Below are 9,219 nucleotides of genomic sequence, written 5' to 3'. Positions count from 1 at the left end.
TGTGTGTGTGTGTGTGTGTGTTGTCAAATTTAAAAAAATTAATTAATCTTTTAAAAAGCATATACTTTTATAGCATAGAGTAAGTTTGTCCCACGCATTTACTTGGTGTCCTGTCTTTTATTTGACAACCAGGCCCTGGGCAGATGAGGTTTGGGGAACTTAGGCTCCCGGCAAAAATGCGTAGATAGGCTCGAGCGGCTGGGCGGAGGGAGACTAGGGTTGGGGGAAGCGGCGACACGAAACGAGAAGGCGTCATCAGCCCACCGCAAGCTTATTTGGTCGGGGCAGTATCGGTGCGAGGCAGTGCTGGCAGCCCGGGTGCATCCGACTCGGCTCAGGCAGCCTCCAGGCGGCGCGCGGAGCCGCGTGGACACCGCGCTAGCAACAGCCTCAAGCTCCTTACTTCGGATTCTTCCTAAGCACTGCCCAAGGTCTTGGAGCCTTCCCACACCGCCAGCCAGCAGCCCCCTCACCCGGACACCGTGCCCCCATCCCCAGCCAATGGCCACCTCTTCCGCCCCTTATCTGGAGGCCAAGACCTCCTTCCCTAGCTACTGCCCTCCGGCTCACCCTGAGTTTGGGACGTGTGGCCCGCAGCGCGGACTCGTGCTGCCGCGCAGCCTGCCTTCTGCGCTCGGCCGCCCTTTCCTCGATCCTGCGCTGCAGTTTGAGCACACGCTCATCCTGGGAGGGCGCCCCCGGGGCCGCCGAAAGGGCTTTTTTCTCTTCCCACCTATCAGGCGACGAGGCGAGCTTAGAGCAGTGCCTGCTGGCGGCCAGGGCCTGACCTGGGGTTGGACGTGGGCGGGGCCCATCCTGTGCTGGGTCCTTGGAGATCACAGAAATGACTCCCCGCGTCCTCCCTCCTGTCAGCTGAGTGCCTCTGGTGATCACCTTGCAGGAAAAGAGGGAGGGATCCCGCCAGCAACTCTACCCTACCCTTTTGCTTTTAAAATCTAACATTAATTTTAAAAATATAGTAACATGTATACTAACCATATATATAAATTCAGGTAAAAATGAGAAAGCCCCCATTTATCTCACACATTGCTGCTCTTTTGTAGAGGGCTAATCACTACGTAGTACTGAGGTGTAGTTTTGCAACTCTTTTCTATACATGGGCCATGTTTTCTAATAATGATTATACATATTGTTCCCTGGGACTGAAAAGTCACCAAGTGCCCCTAAATAAACGAAAAGGTGTGTGTCTGTGCTGTATGTGACCCTAACTAGACCCTAGTTTTAAAAGGAAAAGAAAAAAAAAAGTTATAGCTAATTGTCTTTAAAATGCTTTACCGGTCTTAAGACACCTGGAGGAAAGTGAATACGGATGGGATATTTAGATGATATGGGAATTTTTGTAAATTTTCTAGTTGTGTCATGGTGCTATGGTTATATAGGACAATCTTTTTTTAGAAGATGCAGCTGAAGTGTTCAGGAGCTAAATGTCTGACGCCTGCAACTACTTCCAAATGGTTCTGCAGACAAATAGCTAACTAGCTAGCTAGCTAGATGAAACACATATGGCAAAAGGTCTTACCCATGACCCAGGCACAAAATGATTACATCTTGGTCACGGGCATGCTTTTTTCACCATTTCAGTATGCCTGAAATCGTCTACTGGAAGAGTAGGGGTTGGGGGGAGGTTTTGCAAGGGAACTGCCTGGGCAGGAGGGTGGTAGGTATTTGCTTGCAGACCCATCCAGGAAGCAGGTTTGCTGCTCCTTGCTCACCTGACGTCATCCTCCCCAGACCTCCAGATACTGACCTCAAGGCTGCAGATCTTCCCAAGGCTGCGCGGCACAGTGAGATCTGTTCCACTGTGTTCTGTAGCTCCTGGCTTTTGGCACGCTTGCCCTGGATGATTTGATCCCGCCTTTCCTCCTCCTCACGCTGTTGAGTCTCTTTGAGAAGGGCCAGCCGCTCTCGCAGCTCCACAATGGACATCTCACCTTCCAGTCCATACCCAGGGATCTGTGGGATGGTGGGGGAGGTCCCGAGCCTGGAGCTGTACTTGCCCTTACATGCTCCATGGCCTACACCTTGCCAAGGGGGCATCCTCAGCTTCCATGCCTCCCTTATAATGTGCGCACACCCCCAATCCAGCTTCTCCAATGATGCCTGCCCAGCAACCTACTTGTGTGGGGCTGACTAGACGTCTCAGCTAGGTGCTCCATAGGCCCCTCCACTGTGGCAGGTCTCAAATGGATTTCACTGTCCTCTCAGCCAGTATCCCTGGCCTGGCCTGGAGTGTAGAGCCCCTCAAACTCTCCACACTTCCTAGAGCTAGCCAGGCCCTGCAGCCAGTTCCTAAGGCCCTCCCAGGCCTGTCCCCCACTACCCTTGCCCACTGCCAACCCGGCCCCTCACAGTGCCTTCTCATACGGGTTCCAGGTGGCCCTCCTCTCATTCTCCTACTCTGTCCGGCCTCAGGTCTTTGTATGCCTGTGCTCTCCCTATGCTGCTCTTTCCACAGTAAGCCAGAGAATACCCTGGATTTTCTGCCCAAGTGGTCTCCTCTGTGAAGTCTAGTTCATCTCCAGGGGCCCTGGGCCCCTCCCCACCTTGGGACTAGACCAAGGTCTACAACATGGTGCTGGTGATGAGAGGCCAGGTGGATTTCAGTTGGGGTAAGACCAGCCTTTGGTCTCTAGGAATTCTGGACATACCTTCCTATGACAATGCCAGCACGGTAACACACATGCAGGTTCTCTGGGGAGGTGGGCTCCAGGGGATGGCCCTCACCTGTGTCAGGTCCACAAGCTTGCCCTTGCGCCTAGGCTGTGTCTCTAGTGCTCGCAGCTGGGAGATGAGTTCACAGTGCCGCCTCTGCTCTTCCTTGGCCGCTTCTGCCCTGCGCTGCAGCAGCTCCCGGCTCTCTTCTGTAACCTCCTGAACTTGGGGGTCAAGCAGAAGGCTGAGGGGGTCAATGAGCAGCCTGGCAGATGCTGGGCAGGGGCATGTTTTCTCCTAGGAGTTCCTTGGTCAGACCTCAGGGTAGCCACCTAGGAGGGCCTGCCTGACCCCAACCCTCCCTCAAGGGGCACCTGGCCCTCAGTGGCCACAATAGCTCCCTTGGCAGGATGCCAGCCCAGGACACACAAAGCAGAGCTAGAGCAAAGCCTTATGGCATCTGGCTCCTGCTATACCTATCTGCCGTCGGCCCTTCACAAGCTTCATCTGGGCTATCTTGATGTTCTTCTGTGCTTCCATCACCTGCTCCACCAGCTCCTTCATAGACTTTTCTTCCTGGAGGCGTCTCTTGGCACATTGCAGCATCAGCTCAGCCGTCTGCTCAGACAGTGGTCCACCAGGATAATTGGGGTGTGAACTGAGGCCACATGCCCTCATACAGCCCAGCCCAGCCCAGCCCAGGGAGCAATATGAGCTCTGGGGGTAGATTCGGTTCCTGACTCTGAATCACCCCACAACCTGAGTCTAAAGCTGTCAGTTCCTGGCAGTCTCCTAGAGGTTGGGCTTGCAGGGGAATTTCATCACACATTTCCCTCTACTCCTCCCAGCGTGGTCTCAGGCAGTAGGCTTCTGTCATTTGAAGCCACCGAGTTTGTGGCACTTTGTTACGGCAGCCTGAAAAACCTAATGCATACGATAATACAAGATGTTCACAGTAGAGGGCATTGGGTGGGCAGTGTATGACAACTATTTCTAATATCCACCAGGCCATGGAGCTGGCCTGTCTGTACTGTCTTTGCAGCTTTTCTGTAAAGCTTAAAACTGTCCTAAAATTACGGGAACCAGCAGTTAGTGTAATGGCTATGTCGCTGGACTCCCACGTAGTCGACCGCGGTTCATATCCCGGACCTGGTGGCTTAAAACTCTCGCCGGGCACGTGTGTGTGCATGCCCAAGATCCCGAGAGGAGAATGGAGGAGAAGGGATTGTGGTGTGACCATCCCCCCTGGGGAGTGATTTCTCGCTTTCTGTCTCTATGTCTCTCTCTCTCTGGCGAGCGCACACGCCCTAGAGTGAAAACCTCTCAAAAAAAAAAAAAAACTGTCCTAAAATTAAAAGCTTATTGGAAATCTTACTTAGGAAACTTTGTAATAAATTGGAGAAATTCTTGTGTGAAAACATGAGGTGGGAAAAAAAGACTGAGCTTTCAAAACATAGGAGGAGTCTTAACTCATGTACCGGTGAACAATGAGTAAACAAAGGTGCCGCCGCTTAGATGTGGTCCTACACTGCTGGCCTCTACTCCAAGCTGGGTCGCAGGGCTCTCCCTTGGCCTCATCGCCCAGAACAGGGCAACCAAGAGCCAGGAGATCACAGCAGCGAGACAGCTGGGAGCCTAATGCTGAGAGAGAGGAAAAGTAGACTCAGAGGTCAGGCAGCATCTCCTAATTCTTCATAAATGCATGTGAAATCAGAGAGGCCACACGGATCCATGGAGAAGGCACCAGTCTTCTGAGTGAGACACAGGATTTTGAGTTCCGCCCCCTTCTGCCCAACCAACTATGTGACCTTGGGCAACTACTGAGTCTCCCTGGGTTTAGAAGGGGACTCGGCATCAATTGTGGAATCAAGTGTCAGCAGAGAGAGGACAATGAGCAGAGGAAGAAGGAAAAAAAGTGCACAGGCTGAGAGCAGGGACATGCACACCTACTGGTGAGCAATGAGTATGTGTGGGACTCAGGCCCTGCTTTGGAGGTCCCGCCAGGTTTCCTGCCAATCTCATCCCTCCACAGTGGAACACACTCACACAGGGCTTTGTGCTGGGCTCACACCAAGAAAGAGCTTTCATTGACCCCCTACAAGGCACACCCCCAAAATGAATAAAGATGAACACAGAACAAGCACTGATGTGTCCAGTGGTGAGTGGGAAAATGCTGCAAGTACTGTCACACTAAACAACCTGAATAGTTCAGTAAAAATGTATTATTACCATTCTTCGAGATACCAGAACGTGAAACATTACTGACCCAGTGGATTTAGAGATAATATTGGTACAACTATTCTGTATTAATTTCATTGCAATAATGGATTAAAAACAAGCAATTGAGCCAGCCCCATAGTGCAGCAGTTAAGTGCTGTGCAGAAGAAGCTGGATTCCACATGTCAGATCAGGTTTCTATCCTGGCTCTGACAGTTTGGAAAACACTAGGCAGGGGCAGCAGGTAGAATAGTGGGTAAGGCGCTGGATTCTCACATGGCTGACCATGGTTTGAGTCTGCACGTGGACACTTGAAATTCACACTGGGTACAGGTGCATGTGTGCCCAAAATCCCAAGAGGAGAATGAAGGAGGGATTGCAACGTAACTATCCCCCCTGGGGGAGGGGGGATGAGGTCTCACTTGTTTGCCCAGCAGGTGGAATGGTGGTTAAGGGTGCTGGACTCCCACATGGCTGACCACAGTTAAGGTCCTATACTTCGTGGCTTGCTTTCTCACTTTCCCTCTCTCTCACTCTGCCCCCTCTCTGGTCTATTAAAATAAAAATGAATGAATAAACAAATAAAGTTAAATAAAATAATTCTTTAAAAAATAAGAAAGAAAACCATGCTGGGCATGTGTGCGTACATGCCCAAGATCCTGGGAGGAGAAATGATTTGCAGCATGGTTACCTCCTGAGGGGTGCTTTCTGTCTGTCTCTCTGGCAAGTACATGTGCCCTATAACAAAAATCTCTCAAAAAATAAAAATAAAAAAAGTAAAGAAAGGATTGCAGTGTGCCCATCCTCCCTGGGGGTGATTTCTCACTTTCTTACTATCTCTGTCTCTCTGTCTCTCTCTGGTGAGTACATGCACTGTAAGGCAAAAACCCATTAAAGTTTTTTTTTCTCTTCAAATATTGGGTCATCAAAAAATTACTACATATCTTTCTATGTAAAAGGGCATCATAACTTTTCTAACAACCAAATACTAAGTGCCATCTAATTCACTAACTTATTAAGAAAACATATTAGTCATATATTAACAAATGGGGGCCAGCAGGTGATGTAGTAGTTAAGGTGCTGGACTCCCACATAGCTGACTGCAGTTCAAGTCCCAGACCTGGCAGCTTGAGACTAATGCTGGGCATGTGTGTGTGTGCCCAAAATCCTGAAAGGAGAATGGAGAAGGGAATGCATTGTGGTCACCCTTCCTGGGGGGTGATTTCTCACTTTCTCCTGTCTCTCCAGTGAGCACACATGCCCTATAGCAAAAATCTTTCTTTAAAAAAAAATTATATACATATATACACACACACACACACACACACACGTGTGTGTATGTATATATGTATACGTATACGTATATATAAATGTGTGGGGACCAGCAGGTGGCATGGTGGTTAAGTCACTGGATTCCCACATGGCCAGCTGTGGTTTGAGTCCCTGACCTGGCGGCTTGCTGTCTCACTTTCTTTCTTGCCCTCTGTCTCACTCTGGTGGGCACACATACCCTATGGCAAGTTGGGAAATAATAAAATTAAATAATAATTTTTTTTAAAAAAAGAAAAAAATACATGTGTGCAACTAGACATGCTCAGAGCTGGGAGAGAAGCCTCTGGGCATATAAAGGCTGACACCGAGGGGTAAAATTCTGGGTTGGGAACACCCTTGTGTGGCCTAATTATAAAGACAGTGAAGTTGGCTAGGGATTCACCAATGGCGCCCGGTTTGGGCTGGACCACCACACCCCTTCAGGGTGCATTCTCCCTGTACTGTTCCTGGGTGGCTCATGAATTCTTGGCTCCTATTTGGTGGCCTGTCACTGGCAAACTCTGGGGTGTCAGGAGGATTATACTATCAATAGATCAAGATAAGATATGAATAGGGTGTGATAGCTCCCCAACCCCACCCACCCCTGCCATCCTAAGAAAACACAGTAGCCTGTATAGGCTTTAGAGACCTTCCCACCCCGAGAAACACACGGGAGAGGGCCCACTCCGCTTCTTCCACCCCTGCTGACATAGCATCAAGATGGCAAAACATCTTAGAGTTTGTGTCACTCAACACATGTGGTTGATGTAGGGGATGCTATGGTTTGACTATGTCCCCCAGAAAGTCATGTGTTGGGACTTAATTGTATTGTCTGTACTGTACAAGTATTGAGTGAAGGCCAGTAGATGATATGGAGGTTAAGGTGCTGGATGGCTCCCACATGGGCAGCTTCACGGTTCCAGTCCTGGACCCGGTGGCTTGAGAATCATGAAGGTTACAGGTGTGTGAGTGCCTAAAATCCTGAGAGGAGAATAGAGAAGGGGTTACAGTGTGGCCATCCCCACAGGGGGTGATTTCTCATTTTCCCGCTCTCCCTCTGGTGAATGCACACACTGTTTAGCAAAAACAAACAAACGACAGCAAAAACTATAAAAAGAAAAGTATTAAGTGAAAACGTAATTACTTCATGGTATTCCAGAGTAAGGCCTAGTGGTGGTGATTGGTTCATGGTGACTGGATCATAGAAGAAACTGTCTAATAAATAGGTTAATGATGTTTTATATGACCCAGTGAGTTCTAGCTCTTGTGAGAAGCTCTCACAACAGCTGGTTGTTACCAAGGAGCGATCAGTCAGAACCTCTCTCTCTTTCCATGTGCCGACCATTCTGTGCTTCTGTCAGCCTTGCTATAGGCCTAGGACTTTCCATCACTAGAATTGTTAGTTTGTAAACAAACTTCTTTCTTATTTATAAAAGCACATAGGCTCAGGTATTTCCGTTAGTAATGCAATAACAGATTAAGGCAATAAAGCCAACTGCTACAACCATTTTTGAGAGTAGGCTGGCAGTGGAGGTGACTGAATTTTACACAACAGCCCCTTCAACTTGTCCCGTTGGATGACATCTTGGGCAGACCTCTATCTTTTTCCTTTTCTTTCCTTTTTTTCTTTTTTAATTTTTAAAGATTTTTGCTATGGCATATATGCACTCTCTGGAGAGACACAGATAGAGAGAGGGAAAACGAGAAATCACCCCACAGGGGTGGCCATGCCACAATCTCTCCTCCACTCTCCTCTTAGGATTTTAAACGTGCATACACACACGTGCTTGGCATGATTTTCAAGCCACCAGGTCAGGACTCATACCTTAGTCAGCCATGTGGGAACCCAGCACCCTAACCACAATGCCACCTGTTGGGCCCTCTTTTATTTTATATTTTTAAATTTTGTCAGAGAGCACATATGTTCACTGGAAAGAGCGAATGAGAGGGAGAGAGAGAGAGAGAAAGTGAGAAAGCACCCCTTCCCCTGCCATGGGGAGTGGCCACACCACAATACCTTCTCCACTTCTCTTTCCTTTTGGGATTTTCGGCACACATGCACATATGCCCAGCACTATTTTCAAACTGCTGGGTCCAGGACTCAAATCACAGAGTCATCCATGTGGGATCTAGCTGCCTTAACCACCATACCACCAGCTGGCCTGCTTCATCTTTTTCTAGCCCTCCTACCACAGGAGTAGCCTCATTTCAGGAATGTTAAATGAGCCCTATGGAGTAGAAGATAGGAACTATAAACTCCTTCTAATCCATAGTTTTCCCTTGGGCACCTCAAGGGACAAGCCTGTGGGGGAAAGGCCAGGTGGGTGCTACTTCCTTGTCAACACCTTCTCCTCCATGGGTTGAGTTACACTTTCTGTATTGTGCGGAGAGGGCACTTGGGGAAAGACTCAGCTGGTTCAACATCTACCTGGAGGGCTATCATGAGAGAATAACAATAATAGTGCCTGAGTTAGGGGTTACCTGATCTCAGTCCCTCTTCCCAATAGGACCTCTCATCAGGCTGTGGCTTCAACTCTCCAAGCTGGACTTTAGCATTCACCCCTCTGTTGGGCTCTTTGCCTCTCCAGATGGCCCTTTTAAGGCAACTTTAAGAGGTTTCTTCTAAAGACCTCATCTGATCTCTGGTCAAGGCAAGCGCCAGGCCACTCCTGTACAGCACATCTTTACTCTATACCAAATGGACACCACCCACCACCTCTCATCTCTAGACTTTTCTGTGTGACCCAATTCCTTCAACACTCCTCTCTCAACAATTGATGGAGCAATTAGAAAGTTAGCAAAACTGTAGGACTCAAAAACACTATCTACCATCAGGAGCTAATTGACATTCACAGAATACTCCACGATTTCAGAATACATATTCTTTTCAAGTGTCCACAGAACGTACACCAAAATAGACAACATCCTGGGCCAAAAAACAAACCTCAACAAATTGAAAAGAACTGGACTCATAGACAGTGTTTATCAATCATAATGGAATTAAACTAGAAACCCGTA

The 9,219-nt window shown here is 48.7% G+C and overlaps 1 protein-coding gene across 2 annotated transcripts in view; it reads right to left on the bottom strand.

Moving 5' to 3' along the window:
* Positions 1 to 379: 379 nt before the first annotated feature.
* The window catches only part of CFAP99 (cilia and flagella associated protein 99), a 71,431-nt gene continuing 62,591 nt past the window's right edge, over positions 380 to 9,219 (bottom strand). For both annotated transcript variants that reach the window (XM_006152957.2, XM_014589524.1), the window contains 4 exons: positions 3,150 to 3,291; positions 2,746 to 2,897; positions 1,769 to 1,974; positions 380 to 733 (listed from right to left, as the gene is read on the bottom strand). In XM_006152957.2, coding sequence (XP_006153019.1) covers positions 400 to 733; positions 1,769 to 1,974; positions 2,746 to 2,897; positions 3,150 to 3,291 — 834 coding nt within the window. In that variant the 3' untranslated portion in view covers positions 380 to 399. The remainder of the gene's footprint in view (positions 734 to 1,768; positions 1,975 to 2,745; positions 2,898 to 3,149; positions 3,292 to 9,219) is intronic.

This window comes from Tupaia chinensis, unplaced genomic scaffold, assembly GCF_000334495.1.
Source record: "Tupaia chinensis unplaced genomic scaffold, TupChi_1.0 Scaffold000360_1, whole genome shotgun sequence".
Classification (NCBI taxonomy): Eukaryota; Metazoa; Chordata; class Mammalia; order Scandentia; family Tupaiidae; genus Tupaia; species Tupaia belangeri.
Note: the sequence above shows the minus strand (reverse complement) of the source record. Positions and strands in the feature narration are given on the sequence as shown.